Source organism: Suncus etruscus, chromosome 1 (genome assembly GCF_024139225.1).
Source record: "Suncus etruscus isolate mSunEtr1 chromosome 1, mSunEtr1.pri.cur, whole genome shotgun sequence".
Lineage (NCBI taxonomy): Eukaryota > Metazoa > Chordata > Mammalia > Eulipotyphla > Soricidae > Suncus > Suncus etruscus.
Window position 1 is genome coordinate 172,214,577 of NC_064848.1, and position 20,075 is coordinate 172,234,651.

The 20,075-nt window shown below is 43.7% G+C and overlaps 1 protein-coding gene across 1 annotated transcript in view; it reads left to right on the forward strand.

The window, feature by feature from the left end:
* Window positions 1-434: 434 nt before the first annotated feature.
* The window catches only part of BCAS3 (BCAS3 microtubule associated cell migration factor), a 662,199-nt gene continuing 642,558 nt past the window's right edge, over window positions 435-20,075 (forward strand). Inside the window, exons 1-5 of the mRNA XM_049764542.1 lie at window positions 435-498; window positions 825-1,001; window positions 1,069-1,107; window positions 2,502-2,589; window positions 7,352-7,406. Coding sequence (XP_049620499.1) covers window positions 435-498; window positions 825-1,001; window positions 1,069-1,107; window positions 2,502-2,589; window positions 7,352-7,406 — 423 coding nt within the window. The remainder of the gene's footprint in view (window positions 499-824; window positions 1,002-1,068; window positions 1,108-2,501; window positions 2,590-7,351; window positions 7,407-20,075) is intronic.

The following is a 20,075-nucleotide window of genomic DNA, read 5'->3' on the forward strand; positions in this document are numbered from 1 at the left end:
TATCTACTCCATCCTCGTCCTTATTTATCTATTTATAATCTATGAAGTTACCGAATTTGCCCGTTTAAACAAACTTAATAAGTCTCACAGCTTTCCTGATTTGTTTCATGGCCTACAAAGACCCCAGTCTGTCTCCATGGTGAAGAATGAAGAATCAAAAATTCCTGCATGCAAAAGCACTGCCCTCCATCCCATTGGACTCTCTTCCCTCCAGTCCTAATTTAAAAGTAGGATTATTTTATTAAATTTAGTAAGACTTATGGAGTCCATAGACTTGCGCCGAGCCTTTGGAAATAAATGGCAACACACTTCTAAAGGCCGCTTCTGAAGCCTCCAGCTCCTCCCCACGAGAGTAAACACACAGCTAAGAAGTCGGGCGTGGACAATAAAACCCGTTTGGACAGGCCAGATGCCTGCCTGCGTCCTTCGTCCAGATGAGCAAGCCCCTAGCTCCAGGGCTGCTGCTCCCCACAGCCAGCCTGCCTCGCTTCCCGGAAGGTAAACACATCCGAAGAGGGCAGGGCAAAGCCTGATTAGGGCTCCGCGATTGGTCAGCCCAGGATGATTGGCAGCTGCCAGATCCACGTGCTCCGCGCTTCGAACCAGCTGTCGCGAGAATTCGATGTAAACAGACCCGTCCTCCAATCCGCCCTCCCACTCACTCCCTCGCAGTTTCCAAACTGTGACACAGCTCGGGTGTCAGGAGACAGGAAGTCGTGTATTGAACAAAACCACCGGAGTGTTTTGTCTGTAGAGGAAAAAAAACATGGTCGTCACTCCTCCTCCCTGCTAAACTAACTGCGTTCGCAACCGAACCTGACCAGACATCCGCGCTTCACCCGAACTCGCAGACTTGTTTTTGTTGTCCCTCGGCCCCCTCTGCGGATTGGCTGAGCTCGAGGGGGCGGGCTTATCTGGCGTTCTACTCGGTGATTGGCTGAGACGACCTTCAGGGGCGGGGCCCTTTCCGAGCCCGGCGGCTTCTGCGATTGGCTGGGAAGGTAGTTCCGCCGAGGCGGGGTAGGAAGTGGTAGCTGTCAATCACGCGCGGAGACTCCAAACAGTGAGCCCGGAGCTGGAGAGCAGCGTTTACCGGCGGGGCGGCCGGTGAGAGAGAGTGGCTGCTGGGTGCTCTGGCTTATTTTTGGGGGGAGGCTTGGGAAGGGACCAGGGGGGCTAACAAGCGTGACGGGAGGGGGCTTGGCTGGTTAAGGAAAGGAATTGGACGTGGGAGGGATGGTGAGGTGGGAAGGGGGAGGGGAGGGAGACAGGGCAAGGGACCAGAGGGCGGCCGGGGGCAGAGGTGCCTGCCTCGGCGTTGGAGGTGAAGTGGGGCGAGGATCTCTTTTGAAGGAGTGTGGGGCCTCGTGGGGTGTCTGGCGAGGGTTCTCTGGTAGTTCAGTACCCCTAAAGGACGGTTCTTGAGAGGCTGTGACTCGGGAAAGAAAGGGTGCAATGGGATTGTGAAGGTATCCACAGAGGGAAGGGGGTAACTAGGCTTGTTAGGGGTACAGGGTGTTTTTGGTGGTTGTTGCACATGAGGGTTCACAGATCTGGGAGTTTGCAAATGAGGGTGATAGGACCCTCTGCTGGGATGTGATGGTTTTAGGTTTTTTTTTTTTTAAGATTGTTTAGAAGCTCTGGTCTGTCCTGAGCTGTCCTGTAAGAGGTGTTCAGTATTGCTGTCATTTCTCATAAGCTTAACTCCATGCTTCATGCTTTTAAAAATCTTCCTCAGGGGTTCACGTGCCTACTAGACAGACAGACAGAGATCCCATGTTGTGAAAAAGGATAAAGGGTTTCTGGTGTCATGTGAGTTTTGATGATTTTAGATTCTGACAACTAGCAGGAAGTTAAGTCTGAGTTAAATCATCTTGGTACTCTTGTAGCCAGGCAGCCCTCTGTAAAAAAAATTAGATGTGATTGTTTTTTTTCAGGAGTTCAGTCATAATTAAATATTTGTGTATATTGTGAACTGATCATGACAATAAGTCTAGTTAAATCCATCACTGAACATAGTTACACTATGCTGTCTGACTCATAGATTTACCAGCCTTAGTTGGAAGGTATCAGCTCACTGTGTGGTTGGTCTTGAAATACTGTTTCATCTACTTTCACAATCCAACATAGGACTTCAGTTAATTCTTTATTTTTTTGGCTCATACAAGTAGCACATTAATTTTGATAGTGATCCTGTGCTAGATTTTTCCATTCCACGATCTGGTTCTCTTTTCTAGTTTAACAGTGAATCCAAAGATCGAACAAGTCTTAACCAGTTTGTGGTTCTGAGGTTTGGCCCAACTGCAAAAAGAAGTGTAACAAAATGTTAGCTACTTTGTTGTTTATTCCTTTCTAATTTTCATGTGTAATATGAATTTCTGGGAAAGTTTCTCCAATTTTAGGCAGTTTGACAAGTGATCTCTAATGAGTGCCTTTAAACCTTTTTTCTCAGCCCCTATAATAGTAGTCCTTTCTTTTCTAACTTTACTTTGTGAAAACAGGTCTTGTGAATGAAGCTATGGCTACAGATTCTCCCAGAAGACCCAGTCGCTGTACTGGTGGAGTTGTGGTTCGTCCCCAAGCTGTCACGTAAGTGAATTTCAGATAAGCATGAAAAAAGAGAATACTCAGTTGTAATTGACATTAATAATACCTTTCTGGATAGTATCTACTTTTCTTAAATATTTTATGTTCGATTTTATTTAATTTTTAAATTTGTCTTTAGGCCACATCTGACTGTATTCAGGGCTTACCTTGGCTCTGCACTCAGGAATCACTCCTGGAAATGCCTTGGGACCACATGGGATGCAGTGCATTAAACCTATATTAGTTAAGGGAAACACCCTACCTGCCATACCATCTTGTTAGCTCCTAAGTTTAGTTTTAGAGGATGATTATATTATTGTTAAGACCAAAGAAGATGATGAATTGGAGAGCCAAGTTGGTGCATTTAGCACACTTTATAGAGCACAAGAAAACCACAGGTTTCAATCTAAAGAGTAATATATATACATATATATATACACACACATGTATATGTATATATATTGGTTTGTTTTGGGGCTACACCTGGCAGTGCTCAGGTGTTACTTCTGGCTCTGTACTCAGAGTTACTTCTGGCGGTACTCGGGGGCCATAAATGATGCCAGGAATTGAATCTTGGTTTCCTGCATGCAAGGTGAACACCCTCTCCTTTGTACTATGGCTTCAGCTCCTAAATAGCAATATTTTTTGTGTTTTCTTGGTCACACCTGTTGGTGTTCTAGGGCTACCCTGAGCCCATTTGTGTGTGTGTGTGTGTGTGTGTGTGTATGTGTGTATGTGTGTGTTTGTGTGTATGTGTGTTTCTGGCCAGTTGAGGAGGGGACCTTGTAGTGCTGAGGATTCAGCAAGTATGTGCTCCAACCTTATCTTTTATTTTAAAATTACAGTACCATGACATATATAGAGTTGTTGAGAGTTGGGTTTTGGTCATACAATGTTCCAACACCCATCCCTTCATCAGTGTTCATTTTCCACCACCAGTTTCCCCAGTTATCCTCCCATGTCTCTACTCTCACCCCCAACCTCTATGGCAGACTCCTTTTTTTTTGTTTTGTTTTGGGGCCACAGCCTGGCATCACTCAGGGGTTACTTCTGGCTCTGTGCTCAGAAATTGCTCCTGGCAATCTAGGGAGATCTTAGGGATGCTGGGTATCACACCCTGGTTGGCCATGCGCAAAGCAAATATTCTACCCATTGTGCTATCGCTTCACTTCAGCCCCTTTTTTGTTTACTTGCTTATTTTTGTTTTGGGGCCACATCTGACAGCAGTCAGAGGTTACTCCTGCTCTGTGCTCAGGAATCACTCCTGACTGCTCGGGGAACCATATGGGATGCTGGGGATCAAACTCAGGTTGGCCATATGAGAGGCAAACTCTCTCCAGAATACTATTGCTCTGGTCCTGCATAATGTGGTTTAAGATATATTATTATATGTATTATTATAGTATATATCTTTAATAATGTGGTTTTAAGAGATATATATCTTAAATATCTTTTATAAATATCTTTATATCTTTTATATAGTAAAATATGAACTGGAGTGATAATACAGTGAATAAAGCACTTGATCTGTTTTGTTTTGTACAAGGCTCAGTTCCCATATTTGATTCTCACGTACAATTCTATTATTTGATTCCTAGGATCTCATCTGGTCCTCTAAAGACCTGTGAACACACCCCATGTGGTTCCCCTAGTTACTCCTGAGTTCAGTGCCAGAAGTTACCCTTAAGCATTGCTGACTGTAGCTCCCAAACAAAAAATAAATTATGAAAACCCCATATTATATATTTAAAACACTATAATCAGTTAAAAAGATGACAGGAGGGGCTGGAACAATAGTATAGATGATAAGTCTCTTGTCTTGCACAGGGCTGACCCTGGTTCGATTCATGGCACACATATGGTTGGTCCGGTCCCTTGAGTTCTGCCAGGAATGATTTCTGAGCACAGAGTCAGAGGTCAGCCCTGAGGACTGATGGGTATTGCCACCAAACAAAACAAAACAGAAACAATTAAAAAAAGATTACAGGAAAACAATCTGAGACTTCAGAGTGAACATTTTATTTTATTTCATTAGTTTTTGGCTTGGGGGTTTTATCTGGCTGTGCTTAGGGACTTCTCAGAGTTTTGTGCTCTGGGGTCATACCTGGATGGTGCTTAGAAAACACTGGTGCTGGGATGAACCTGGGCATCCTGTGTGCGATGCATGCACTTCTCTTTAAGGCTTCTCTCTAGTACTAGAAGTAGTGTTTTAGTATTTTAGTTTTGAAATAGTTCCATTCAGAAGTGGGACAGGGAGATAGAAGTCTAGTGTACATCCTTTGCACGTCTGAGACCCAGGTTCCATCCTCAATCCCTGTCCCACAAAGTTTCTCAAACACTGCCGGAGGAACCCCCACCCCACTCCCACAAACTAGGAGTAGCCCCTGAGCATCACCTGCGCTCAGAAATCACTCCTGGCAGGCTGGGGGACCATTTGGGATCCCAGGGTTTAAATCTGGTTTGGCCATGCTTACGTAAGACAAACCTACTGTGCTGTCACTCCAGTATTCAGGCCCCTTGATCTTTGTACTTTTCCCCTTTTCTTTAAGTTTTTTTTTTTTTGGGGGGGGGGCACACCTGATGGCACTCAGGGTTTACTCTTGGCTCTGTACTCAGAAATTGCTCCTAGCAGCCTTGGGGGACCATATGGGATGTGGAATTGAACCCAGGTCCATCCTAGGTTGGTTGCATGTAAGGCAAATGCTCTACAGCTGTGCTATCTCTCCAGCCCCACTCCTCAGTATTCTTTTTTTTTTTTTTTCTGGTCATATCCGTTGATGCTCAGTGGTTACTCCTGGTTATGCACTCAGAAATTGCTCGTGGCTTGGGGGTAACATATGGGACTCTGGGGATCAAACTGTGGTTCGTAGCGCTTGCAAGACAGATGCCTTACCTCTAGTGCCACTGCTCCAGCCCCAATACTCAGTTGTCTATTTAGTGACTAAGTACTAGCTTATAGGTTCTTGAGGTACAGTATTTCAGTACATAATCATTACTATTGCATAATTGCATCATTGTCACACCTGTTTTCTTCAGTATTATAGGCATAATTGAAAAAGAACATATGGGCTGAAGTGATAGCAGAGCAGATAGGGCATTTGTCTTGCACATGGCCGATCCATGTTCAATCCCCTGCATCCTGTATGTTCCCCAGAGCACCTCCAGGAGTACTTTGAGAGTACAGAGCAAGGAGTAACCCTTGAGCACTGCCAGGTGTGGGCAACCACCCCCCCCAAAAAAACCAAAAAACCAACTTAACAAAATGGTCCTATCCACTTTTTTGGGGGGGGGGGAAATTTTTGTGTTTGTTGCTTGTGCTATACCCAGTGGTGCTCAAAGGTGACTCCCGGTTCTGCAGTCAGGAGTCACTGTTGGTAGGTGTGAGGGATTATATGGGAAGCCAAGGATTGAACCAGAGCAAGACAAGTGCTCTACCTATTGTACTATTTCTTAGGCTCAACCTGTCCACTTTTTTTTTTTTCCAAAAAATTTGGCATAGGGCCCAGAGAGATAGCACAGCGGCGTTTGCCTTGCAAGCAGCTGATCCAGTACCAAAGGTGGTTGGTTCGAATCCTGGTGTCCCATATGGTCCCCCGTCCCTGCCAGGAGCTATTTCTGAGCAGACAGCCAGGAGTAACCCCTGAGCACGGCCGGGTGTGGCCCAAAAACCAAAAAAAAAAAAAAAAAAAAAAAAAGAAGTACATCCCAAAAATGATCCAATGCAATTGTTGATAAGTATAGAGATAGAGAATGACAGTGTGGAGGATATTTTAAGGCAGTCAAAAAATCATTTAAGATGGTGATGTGATAGGGGGAAGGATATGGAAAGAAATCCAAACGGAAAGAAAGCTACTCTAGGGGCCAGAGCGATAGCACAGTGGTAGGGTGTTCACCTGGTATGTGACTGAATTGGGACTGACCCGGGTTTGATCCCCAGCGTCCCATAATGGTCCTCTAAGCCTGATAGGAGGAGTGATTTCTGAATGCAGAGCCAGGAGTAAGCCCTGAGTGCCCCTGGGTGTGACTTCTCCAACAGAAAGCTATGCTAAAGGTCTTGAAAGAAGGAAGCCCTTCACAAATTATAGTAACAAAAGAAAAATTATAGTAACAAAATGCATATGTGACTGATCTGAGTAACTGGCAGCAAGAAATGAGATTGGAAGGGCCAGAGATAGCTCAGGAACTGTGTACATGCTTTGTATATGGGAGGCTGGGTATGATTTCATACCTAGTCCTCTTAGCCTCTTAGTATGATCTCATGCCTAGTCCTTTTAGCTCTGTTGAGTATGGTCCAAAAACCTGAAAAAATAGGAATATAGATATGTATGACTACATACACTTAAGGAACTAGTTTCATAACCTGTTTAAGGAGAAGGTAACAAGATACTGAGTCATCAGCGACAGTTTTTCTTCTCCAACTAGGGCACTCCTCTGCTCTGACTAAAGGAAGGTCCTGCATTAGCCAAGTCATTTGTCATCACTAATTCCAGTACATGTTAGGTCTTTCAAACCAGGAGAACATGCATTGTAGGAAGAGAGAATGTTTAGAAATGATGAAAGTTCTTTTTCATACATTAACATAGGAAGACCCACAAGACTTTAAATAGATTAGCAGGATTACCAGGTGATGAGAATTGATCTAGTTTGGATTTTTCTTTTTAAAAATCTGCTTGAATATTTTGGGTTTGTATAAAGGAGGTTTTTCCATTGCTCCATTGTAAGCTGTCATGATAAAAGTCTTCTGTTTCACTTTTTTTCTTTCCAGAGAACAGTCCTACATGGAAAGTGTGGTGACTTTTCTACAGGATGTTGTACCACAGGTAAGTCTGTATAGTTTTATAGAGTGTTTGCCATTGGCCATGCAGAATTTGAAATGTACTGTTTCTTACACTTGAGTCAGGAAACTTCAGTTTCCCAATTACTATGAATGTTATAGTATCCAGAAACTTGGTTGGTGGAACTCTGTGTTATTGTGAGATGTACTTTATTATTATTAGTTTTTTAAATTTTGGGCCCCATCTAGTGACAGTCAGGGGTTACTCATGGCTATGTGCTCAGAAATCACTTTTGGCTTGGAGGATCATATGGGACACCAGGGGATAAAACTGAGGTTCATCCTGGGTCAGCCGTGTGCAAGGCAAATGCCCAATCGCTGCACTATCTCTCTGGCCCCGAGATGTACTTTAAATTGAGTATTCCTCATGTCTTATAAGAGGAATCAAGGTTAGATTGACATTTTAGTTGAGAGATATCTTGAAATTCCCTGGTTGGGTTCTGTTTTCAAAATCTTGTTAATCTAGTTAAATGTTACTTGTGTAACTTATTAAAAGCAACGGATGCTTCACATTTAACTTACTAGGTAGTATATTAACTTTTTTTTCAATTTTTTTCAAGGGTTTTTTTTTTTTTTTCAATTTTGAGCCCACAGCCTGTGGTTCTTACTCTTGGTCTTGCTCCTGGTTCTGTTGTATGTTGAACAGTATTTTTATGACAGAGCATAGTTTTTTGTTTTTTTTTTAGAGCATATGTTGTTACTCTCATTTCTAAGACAACAAGTCTCATGGGACTAGAGAGATAGAACAGTGGTCAGTACAGCGAGTTCAGAGGACTAGAACACATGCTTTGTGTTTAGGAGCTTCAAGTTCCATCCCTGGCACTGCCTAATCTTCCCACTACTACTAGTAGTGACCCCATCCCCCACCAATGTCTCAAGCTTGGAATAGTCCCCAATCACCAATTTATTCCCCTCCCTATCTCCCTGCAAAAAATAAATAAAAGGAGAAGAAGAATTGCATTCTCCGTCCCAGAGAACTCGACTCAGTGGAATGAGCACTGGTTACATTTAGTTACTATGTCTGTTCTAAGAGTCTCAGGTGACTCCTGTGAAATAATCACTTTGGGAAGCATTGTAGAGTAGAACACTTGAAGGGAAAAAGTCTGTATTTTCTCCTTGTAGTGTAAATTTTCTTTGACTTCCAAGGCATTTATAACTATGCTTTTATACTTGATCTTAGTCAAAAGACTGAGAGGTTGGGATTGGAGAGATAATAACATGGAGGTAGGGCATTTGCCTTGTATGCAAAAGGAGGGTGGTTCGAATCCCGGCATCCCATATGGTCCCCCGAGCCTGCCAGGAGCGATTTCTGAGCGTAGAGCCAGGAGTAACCCCCTGAGTGCAGCCGGTTGTGACCTCCCACCCCCCTCAAAAAAAAAAGACTGTGAGGTGATTGTAATTATACTTTTAGAAGGACACTCAGGGACTGGAGACAGCTCAAAGAGCAGAGTGCATTTTTTTGCATGCTGGAACTTGGGTTCTATCCCTGGAACTGCATGATCTTCCAAGTATTCTTGGGTGTGGTCCAAGAACCAACAACCAAAGAACCCTACCAATCCCCTCTCCCACCCTGAAAAACTAAAAAGACACTTAAAGATCTAGGGTCAAATCTTCAAGAGAGGGTCTTCAGAACATCTAAAGTCCAGTTTGCAGTTGTATTACATAAATTGTGTTAAACAGGGCCCGGAGAGATAGCACAGCGGCGTTTGCCTTGCAAGCAGCCGATCCAGGACCAAAGGTGGTTGGTTCGAATCCCGGTGTCCCATATGGTCCCCCGTGCCTGCCAGGAGCTATTTCTGAGCAGACAGCCAGGAGTAACACCTGAGCACCGCCGGGTGTGGCCCAAAAACCAAAAAAAAAAAAAAAAAAAAAAAAAGTGTGTTAAACAAATAAGGGGAAATTCTGGGGTTATCTTGGTATTTTTATTGTGTTCAGTAAATTTCAGTGAAAGGTGACTTCACTGACAAGTTCTGTATTATGTGAGGGAAAATGTATGCTTTATTTTTATTGTTCTGTTTTTGGGGCCACACCCAGCTGTTCTCAGGCTTACATCTGGCTCTGTGCTCATGGATTACTCTTGGTGGTCTCACGGGACCACTGGGGTTGCTGGGGATCGAACCTAAGTCATATGCTTTCAATTTAAGCACCCTACCTGCTGTACTATCTGGCCCTTGAATTTTTTTCCTCTTGAAAAATCTGGTTAATAGGGGCAAAAAAATTGCATACAGCAAGCAGACATTTTAGCAGTGTATAAATTTGCATCTCCCATAGTAGTACAGATTGAATTTTAATTGGAAAGGAGGAAGTAGAAGTCAGGTTCCAAAGGACATTGGCTTTTTCTTTTTCTTTCTTCGTTTTTTTTGTTTTTTTTTTGGGTCACACTGGGCAGTGCTCAGGAGATATTCCTGGCTCTATGCTCAGAAATCGCTCCTGGTAGGCTCGGGGAACCATATGGGATGCCGGGATTCGAATCGATCCCTCACAGGTCGGCAGCATGCAGGGCAAACGCCCTACTACTGTGCTATCTCTTGGGCCCCAGACATTGGCATTAGTACTAGGTGAAATGAATGGACAAATCTGGTAGTTGATTGTTGAAGGAAGCTGCTAAGCTGAGCACCGATGGACAACAAGGTGGTTGTGGATATTGCATCTCATACTATGCAAAGAAAGAATGTCAGGCCTTAGCAGTATGGGGTGTAACTCAGCTGCTTGCTTTCAGAGCACCAACTTCTCTTACGTTTTGAACATTTCCTTCCTTCCTTCCTTCCTTCCTTCCTTCCTTCCTTCCTTCCTTCCTTCCTTCCTTCCTTCCTTCCTTCCTTCCTTCCTTCCTTCCTTCCTTCCTTCCTTCCTTCCTCCCTCCCTCCCTCCCTCCCTCCTTCCCTCCCTCCCTCCCTCCCTTCCATCCTTCCATCCTCTGTCCTCCTTCCCTTCCTTCCTCCCTCCCTCTCTCCCTCCCTCCCTCCCTCCCTCCCTCCCTCCCTCCCTCCCTCCCTCCCTCTCTTTTATTTGTGGTACCCAGGGCAGATAATTTGCTGAGCTAAATCTTAGCTAATATATTTTTTACTTTTTTTTGGGGGGGGGGGAGCGCTCAGGGGTTACTCCTGGCTCTGTGCTCAGAAATCGCTCCTGCCAGGCTCAGGGGGACCATATGGAATGCTGGGATTTGAACCACCCTCCTTCTGCATGCAGGGCAAATGCCCTACCTCTATGCTATCTTTCTGGCCCTATATTTTACTTTTTTATTTTTAATTTTTGTTTTCTGGTTCACACTCAGCAGTGCTCAAGACTTACTTCTGGCTCTGCACTCAGGGGTCATTCCTGTCAGTGCTTGGGGGACCTTATGGGATGCCAGGGATTGAAACCAGGTGGCTGCATGCAAGGGCAGTGCCTGACCCACTGTGCTATTGCTCTGACCCCCTGGCTGATATTTTTAATTTGCCTTTCCTAGAGTGCCTCTATCAAATTTTCCAGAGACACCTTTTGTCCTACTAAGCAGTTTTTGTTGGCTGCAAGAGAGAAGCTCTTGCCAAAGACTTTGAGGGAATAGTTGGAGAGTTTTCTGAGAAACAGGGGCAGTAGACACAGTAATAGATTGAAAATGGGGTGCTTCTAAAAATGATAAAGTTGCTGGAAGATATTTATTTTAGTTTGTTTAGTTTTCTTTGTTTTGTTTTGTTTTGTTTTTGGGTCACACCCTGTGGCACTCAGGGTTACTCCTGGCTCTGGCTCAGAAATCACTCCTGGCAGGCATGGGGGACCATATGGGATGCCAGGATTTGAACCACCATTCATCCTGGATTGGCTGCTTTCGAGGCAAACGCCCTTCCTCTGTGCTATCTCTCTGGCCCTAGTTTTCTCTTTTGATGGTGGCAGGCATTGAATCAAGGATCTCACACATAGAAGGCAAAGGATGGGGGCTGGAGAGATAGCGCAGTGGTAGAGAGTTTGCCTTAGACGCTGAAAGATGGTGGTTCAAATCCCAGCATCCCATGTGGTCCCCCGAGCTTGCCAGGAATGATTTCTGAGCATAGAGCCAGGAGGAACCCCTGAGCGAGACTGATTGTGACCCAAAACCAAAAATAAAATAAATAAGTAAAAATATTTGTCAAAAAAAAAAAAAAAAGAAGGCAAAGGATGTACCACTGAGCTATGCCCCTGGTTTTCTTTTGTTTGTTTGTTTTGGGCCACACCCGTTTGAGGCTCAGGGTTACTCCTGGCTATGTGCACAGAAATCGCTCATGGGTTGGGGGACCATATAGGACATGGGGGATCGAACTGTGGTCAGTCCTAGGCTAGTGCTTGCAAGGCAGATACCTTATCTCTATTGCCACCCCTCTGGCCCCATATGCCCCTGGTTTTTATAAGCATTTTACGATACAAAGGGGATCAGTTAGGGCCAAGATGTAGTACTGGAATTAAAGTAGATTCCTGGTTTGGTTCCTGGCACCAATTGGCCCCCTGGGCTTCACGGGTGAAGCCATGGAGACCCCCTCTCTGAGAACCACAAGGTGTGGCCTTGGAGGCACTAAGTACTTCTGGGATGGTGTCCTAGAACCAAAAGGACTGAAACATATCTCATCCTTAAGCTCTAGAATGGAGTAACTGGACTGTTCAATGGAATATCAAAGAGGGTAGTCACTGGGCCCCTTAAGTGCCTCCACAGTCTCATACTCCAAATAGTCAAGAAATTTAGGATAGGTAGAGAGATAGTATAGAGGGTAAGCCATTTGTCTTATATGTGGCTGGGGCCATGACAGTGATTTGAATCTTACATTATGATTAGTTTCTAGTTAAGGTTCATACTCACTGCCCATCTTTAAAGTGGTTTAGTACAGCTCCACTATGGCTCCACTACTCATAAAATATTTATATGCGGGGCTGGAGAGATAGCATGGAGGTAAGGCGTTTGCCTTTTATGCAGAAGGTCATTGGTTCCAATCCCGGCATCCCATATGGTCCCTCGAACCTGCCAGGAGTGATTTCTGAGCATGGAGCCAGGAGTAACCTCTGAGCGCTGCTAGGTGTGACCCAAAAAACCAAAAAAACTAAAAAAAAAAAAATTTATATGCACATAAAAGAAAAGGCCTGGCTGTGATAAAATGAAACTTTAGGACCAGAGAGATAGAGGGCCAAGCAGTTACCTTACATGTCTGATCCCTAGCACTGTAGGTTGGATCCCCATTACTAATACCTTATAAACTCCTTGAGTGATCACTCAGCACAGAGCCAAGAGTAAGCCCTGAGTAAAGCCAGGTGTGTGCCTCTCCCATCAAAAAAAAAAAAAAAAAAAAAAAAGAGAGAGAAATAAACATTTTTCTTTTTGTTTTTGGATTATACCCGGTGACACTCAGGGGTTACTTCTGGCTATGCACTCAGAAATCACTCCTGGCTTGGGGGACCATATGGGACGCTGGGGGATCAAACCACAGTTCGTCCTAGGCTAGTATGGGCAAGGCAGATGCCTTACTGCTTATGCCACTGCTCTAATCCCTCTTTTTGTTTTTGGGCAACACTTAGCTGTACTCAGGATTTGCTCCTGAGTCTGTGATTAGGGATCACTTCTGTGTTTTCAGGCACTATGTTGGGAACCAGGGATCAAAATTGGCTTGAACACGTGAAAGGCAAGCCTGCTTGCTATACTAATTTTCTAGCCCTGAATATATTTCTTTTTTCTTGGGGTGGGGCACAGCTGGCAGTGCTCAGGGGTTACTCCTGGATCTGTGCTCAGAAATCACTCCTGGAAGTCTTGGGGGATCACATGGGATACCAGGGATCGAATCCAGGTTAATCCCAGGTTGGCTGTATGTTGGCTGCATGCAAGACAAATGCCCTACCACTGTACTATCAATCTAGCCCCCTTTTTATTTTTTATTTAAAAAAAATTTGGGGGGATGCTCCCTCTTTTACTTTTTATTTTTGTTTGTGGGCCACACTATCAGTGTACAGGGGTTACTCTTGATTCTATACTCAGGAATCACTCCTGGCGGTGAACCCATATGGGGAACCATATGGGATACTGGAGGTCAAACACCAGTCAGCCATGTGCAAAGCAAGTGCCTTACCTGCTGAACTATCTTCCAGCCAGCTCCTTACCCCTTAAATCTTTGAATCTAGAAATTTATTCGATAGTTTGGGGTCAGCCATTTTGAAAATGCTATTTTTGCAGATGTTATGTTCTAGTTCTTGCTCTATTCTGGGAATTATTCAAGTTTCCAGAGCTTCAGAATCACTTTCTGAATCCCCAAATATCCTTCAAAGAGAGACAATATGTTGTTTGACTGGTATTAACTTTTTCAGCTGTCACTGACAAATTCCAATTATCTTCAACAAATGTCAATGATAGAATGGCTGGTAGAAGACTTTAGCTGTGTTCTTGGATTCTAATTACTACTTTATGAAAATTTATTTAAAACACTCAAAGAAGGAGGGGTGGTGCAAGCAGTAGGGTGATTGCCTTGCACATGCTAACCTAGGATGGACCGCTGTTTGATCCCTGATGTCCCACATGGTCCCACAGGAGCGATTTCTGAGCGCATAGCCAGGAATAACCCCTGAGCATCACTGTTGTGGCCCAAAAAACAAAAACAAAAACCCAACCAGACAAACTCAAAGAAATTAAGATTTTAAGCCTTTGAATTTAGAGTGTAGAATTCTTCTTTTTTTTATTTTATTTTATTTTTTTAGTTTTTTTGGCCACATCCAGTGGTGCTCAGGGGTTACTCCTGTCTCTGCAGTTAGAAATTACTTCTGGTAGGCATGGGGAACCATATGGAATTCTGGGGATTGAACCCAGGTCAACCACATGCAAGGCAAATGCCCTACCTGCTGTATTATTGCCTTTTCCCCCACTTTTTTAAATTCATATTTGAACCACATCTGGCTGTGCTCAGAGCTTACTCTTGGCTCTGTCTTCAGGGATCACTCCTTGTGGTGCTTAGGGGACAGTATGTGGTGCTGGGGATTGAACTGGGTTGGTCACATAGAAGGCAATCACTTTAACACCTGTACTATATCTCTAGCTCCTCAGATTTTTACATTTGTTATAGAAGTTACAATTAGCTCAAATGTTGATAGCAGTCAAGCAAATTACAATATATGGCTCCTATAGAATACTTTATTGTGATTAAAAAGAAGATTATTATTAACTTTTTATGTTTTTGAGCTATACCCAGAAATACTTAGCAGGGGTCTCAAACTCAATTTACCTTGGGGCTGCAGGAGGTAAAGTCGGGGTGATCCTTGAGTGCAAAGTCAGTAGTAAGCCTTGAACATTGGGGGTGTGTGACCCAAACAACTAAAACAAAACAAAACAAAACAAAAAAAGATTCCTCTAGGGCAGGGCCACAAAATGTTGTACGGAGTTTGAGGCCCCTGACTTAGTGGCTATATGCTAAGGGGACAATATACAGTGCCAGAGATCATAGAGTTTTAGTGCCTGTACTTTCACCAGTCCAAATCATACTTTTTTTTTTTGTGGTGCCAGGGATTGAACCCAAGGCCTCACACATGCAAGGCATTTGCTCTGTTATTAAGCTCTGTCCCTGACTCTAAAAATTATTATTCCAGGATCCTGGAATATAGATCAACAGTAGAGTGCTTGTGTATGTGTGAGGAGGCCCTGGGTCCTATGTCTGGCACTTCAATTAGTCAGCCAATCACTAAAAGAAAATTACAACTATACAATACAATATTAACAATGATTATTACCACATTGTACATTAGAGCTCCACCTCTCCATCCCTCTTCTCTTCACCCCTAAGATGATACTTTTGACAACAGCACATAGTGGAAGTTTTTTTTTCAGTATGAAAAAAAAAAGTAAAAAGTAAAAAGTTGAACATATCTGTAGTGATGTGTCTTCTAAAGTTTAGCAATACTTTGTCTATGTGTGTTAGAAGTCAAATAAGGAATAGGAGGCAGAAATATAGTACAGTGGGTAAGAGGCTTACCTTGCACATTGTCAACCCTGGGTTTGATACCCAGCATTTTATATGATCCCCCAAAACCACCAGGAGTGATTCCTGAGCACACCTCCAAGAGTTCAGACCCCTTCAGGTGTGTCTTCTAATCCTGCCCCACCCCCCAAATAAAAGGAATGATGGGAGAAGTAAATTTTGTTAACATGTTAGTAAAGAAGAGAAGATTTGACTCTTAAGGCAACAGTTTGTCTATGGCCATACCATCCTGATTGCGCGCCCGATCTCGTCTGATCTCGAAAGCTAAGAAGGGTCGGGCCTGGTTAGCACTTGGATGGGAGACCGCCTAGGGGAAAAAGAAAAAAAGAAGGCAACAGCTTTTTTTTTTTTTTTTTTTTTTTTTTGGTTTTTTGGGCCACACCTGGCGGTGCTCAAGGGTTACTCCTGGCTATCTGTTCAGAAATAGCTCCTGGCAGGCATGGGGGACCATATGGGACTCCGGGATTCGAACCAACCACCTTAGGTCCTGGATCTGCTGCTTGCAAGGCAAACACTGCTGTGCTACCTTTCTGGTCCCAAGTGTCCCAGGCAACAGCTTTTTGATTTTTGTTGATGAGTGGGCTATGGGCCATGTGTGTGGTTCAGCAATAGATAATTTTGCTGTATGAGGCCCTGGGTTTGATCCTGGCACTGCCAAACAAGAACAGCAGGAGTCTGAGTAATAGTACAGCAGGTAGTTTGCTTGCCTTGCCTCGGCCAATCTGAGTTCAATCCCTGGTATCCCATATGTTTCAGAGCCTGCCATGACTGATTTCCTGAATGCAGAGCCAGAAATAACCCTTGAGTATTGCCAGGTGTGACCCCCCCCCAAAAAAAAAAAAAAAAGAACAGCAAAGAAGGATTTAACAATCTGTGCTGATGTTTAAAACAAAAGCCCAAATAGGGCTAGGAGATAATTCAGTGGACTGGACTTATATATTTATACCTTAGTACCGTGTAGTCTCACTGAGACGCACCCCTGAGTCACTCAGGTTTTGTCCCCAATCAAAACCCCATATATTTGTGTAGAAGTACATCAGTCTCCTCTAGTTGAAACTAGATGGGCTCTGGGTGAGCTTTTACCTCAGAGGTAATAAATATTGTCAGCAGAAAAATTTCAGGTATGTAGCTCAGCAATAGAACACTTTCCTGGCCTGTGTGAGGTCCTGGGTTTGATCCCCACCATCACAGTCCAGGGAGGGGCTTGGTGGATGAAAAAAAGCCTTAGCAAATGACACAACATTTACTAAACCTGCAGGAAGGAACAGAAGGGACTCAGCACATAGATACTTCAATTAATTTTACAGAATTTTCTTAAAACTAAGTGAAGAACAGTATGTCTGCTAAAGAGGAACATTTAGTGAAGATGCAGAACAATCATGGAAGCTTTCTTATGAAAGTTTTATTTCATCCTTATAGCAGAAGAAAAATTCAAGACCCCAGTGCACTGAAAGTGAACTTTTTTCATTTTTATTTTGTTCTGCATATTTTCCAGAGATAAAGGATTCTGCAAAAGATTTGTGAGAAAGGTTGGATGTGTATGATACACAACCTCTAACTTACTTTAAGGAAGAAACTTGTGAAAAATGTTATTACTTTACCAGAGGAATAGAAAGCTTGATATAGAAAGTTATTTTATTCTTTTTTTTGTTTTGTTTTGTTTTGTTTTTGGATCACACCCAGCAGTGCTCAGGGGTTACTCCTGGCTCTATGCTCAGAAATCCCTCCTGGCAGGCTCGGGGGACCATATGGGACACCGGGATTTGAACCACCGTCCTAATGCATTCAAGGCAAATGTCTTACTTCCATGCTATCTCTCTGGCCCCTAGAAAGTTATTTTAAATGCAGTGCGGTATCCTGGATTGGTTCTTGGATCCAAAAAGCCTGGTGAAATTAAAATAACCTGGTATTGTTTAGAAATATGCTAGTGTTGGGGCTAGAGAGATAAGTTCAAAAGATAGGGCAGGGTACTTTCCTTGCATGCTGCTGACTCTAGTTCAATATGGTCCTGCAAGTACCACCATGGGGTACTCTGAGCATTGAGCTAAAATAGCCCCCGAGGTACACGTGTGTTGCCAGCTCATGCACAAGATGCCACCACAAAGCCCACACTCTTTTGAGTGAGATCTCTCTCTCTCCTTTCTCCTTTTCCCCCCTTCCTCAGCTTCCCACTTTCTGTTCTCTTCCCCAAATGTTTCAGAATTAGTTTTATTTTGTTTGCTTGTTTTGTTTTTGGGTCACACCCGGCAGTGCTCAGGGGTTACTTCTGGCTCTATGTTCAGAAATACCCCCTGGCAGGCTTGGGGGGGGACCATATGGGATGCCAGGATTCGAACCACCGACCTTCAGCGTGAAAGTCAAACACCCTACCTCCCTGGTATCTCTCCGGCCCCTAGAATTAATTTTATACTTGGCTTTTATTTTAGGTCTATTCCCAGTGTTTCTGGGTTTTCTTTTGGTTCTTTGTTTAGCGATGATCATTCCTAGTGTGCTTGAGGGAAAACAATGTGGTTTTAAGGATCAAACACAGGTTGACTGCAAGACAGACTCTTTAACTGCTGTTTTATCTCTCTGGTCCATTTGAACAGTTTTGACATGTGTACTATGGTAAGTTGTAGTTAGATTAGATCAGGGGTCCTCAAACTTTTTAAACAGGGGGCCAGTTCACTGTCCCTCAGACCATTGGAGGGTCTGACTATAGTAAAAACAAAACTTATGAACGAATTCTTTTTTTTTTTTTTTTTGGGCCACACCCGGCGATGCTCAGGGGTTACTCTTGGCTGTCTGCTCAGAAATAGCTCCTGGCTGGCACGGGGGACCATATGGGACGCCAGGATTCAAACCAACCACCTTTGGTCCTGGATCAGCTGCTTGCAAGGCAAACGTTGCTGTGCTATCTCTCCGGGCCCATGAATGAATTCTTATGCACACTGCATATATCTTATTTTGCAATGAAGAAACAAAACAGATACAAATACAATATGTGGCCTGCGGGCCATAGTTTGAGGACCACTGGATTAGATAGTTAATGTTAGGGAAAACTAGCTGAGTGTAGAAAAACACTATATTGTTTTGTAGTTAAAACTATTAAAAATAAGCTTATTTAATTTAATTTTAATTAAAAGTGTGTATGTGTGTGTGTGTGTGTGTGTTTGTGTGGTTTGTGAGACCTTTGGCAATGCTCAGGGGTTACTACTGGCTTTGCATTCAGTAGTTATTTCTGATGATACTCAGGGGACCATATGGGATACCAGGGGATCAAATTCAGATTAGCTTTGTGCAAGGCAAGCACTCTACCAGCTGTAATCTCTCTCCAGTCCCCCCAAATAAGTTTCTTCTTCTTTTTTTATTTTTGTTTTTGTTTTTTGGGCCACACCTGACAGTGCTCAGGGGTTACTTTTGTCTTTGTGCTCAGAAATCGCTCCTGGGGACCGGAGAGATAGCATGGAAGAGCGTTTGCCTTGCATGCAGAAGGACGGTGGTTTGAATCCCAGTATCCCATATGGTTCTCCAAGCCTGCCAGGAGTGATTTCTGAGCATAGAGCCAGGAGTAACCCCTGAGTGCTACTGGGTGTGACCCCAAATCAAAACAAAACAAAAATAAGAAATTGCTCCTGACAGGCTCGGGGGACTATATGGGATGCCGGGAATCAAACCCGGATCTGTCCTTGGTTGGCCACATGCAAGGCAAATGCCCTACAACTGTGCTATCTCTCTAGTCTCTCTCTCTCTCTCTCTCTCTCTCTCTCTCTCTCTCTCTCTCTCTCTCTCTCTCTCTCTCTCTCTCTCACTCACTCTCCCTCTCCCCACACTCTCCTGTCTCCTCTCTCTCTGTCTCTCTCTCTCACTCTCACTTTCACTCTCAAGTTTTGGGGAGGGCTACTTCTGGTTCTGGGCTCAGGAATCAAACTGCCTACTTCAACACATAGAGCATGCATTCATCTCATTGAGCTCTCTCTCTGTCCACCGAAATGAGTTATGTATTTTTGAAATGTATTTGAACATATTATTGTCTAGTTTTTTTTTTTTGGGGGGGGGGTCACACCCGGCGGTGCTCAGGGGTTACTCCTGGCTGTCTGCTCAGAAATAGCTCCTGGCAGGCACGGGGGACCATATGGGACACCGGGATTCGAACCAACCACCTTAGGTCCTGGATCAGTTGCTTGCAAGGCAGACGCCGTTGTGCTATCTCTCTGGGCCCATTATTGTCTAGTTTTAACTTTTATGATATTGATGTATATAGTTACTATATACCTTTACCACCACAGAAGTGCCCAAGTCTTTCCGCCACTGATTGTTTGTCACTACTACTCAGCTCTTCCTCCCCTCTCCTATCCCACTCTACCCTACACATTGTATTTTCAATTCTGTTTGTTTTGTTTTTGGCTTCACTAGGTTGTACTCAAAGCCTTTTTCTACTATGCTTAGGGGTCATTCCCAGTGATACTTGGGAGAGGATTATATGATACTGAGAATCCTACCACCACAATGGAAAACATTTTCTTAGCACATTTATTATTTTCAGGCCCTTATTTCTACAGTCAAAAGACCAAGGACTTGTCATTCAATACTGTAACTTGTTCGTTTGCTTGTTTTAGTTTCTGGACTATACACAGCTCAGGGGATACTCCTGGCTCTGCGCTCAGGAATTATTCCTAGTGGTGCTCATGGAACCATATGGGATGCCAGGATCAAAC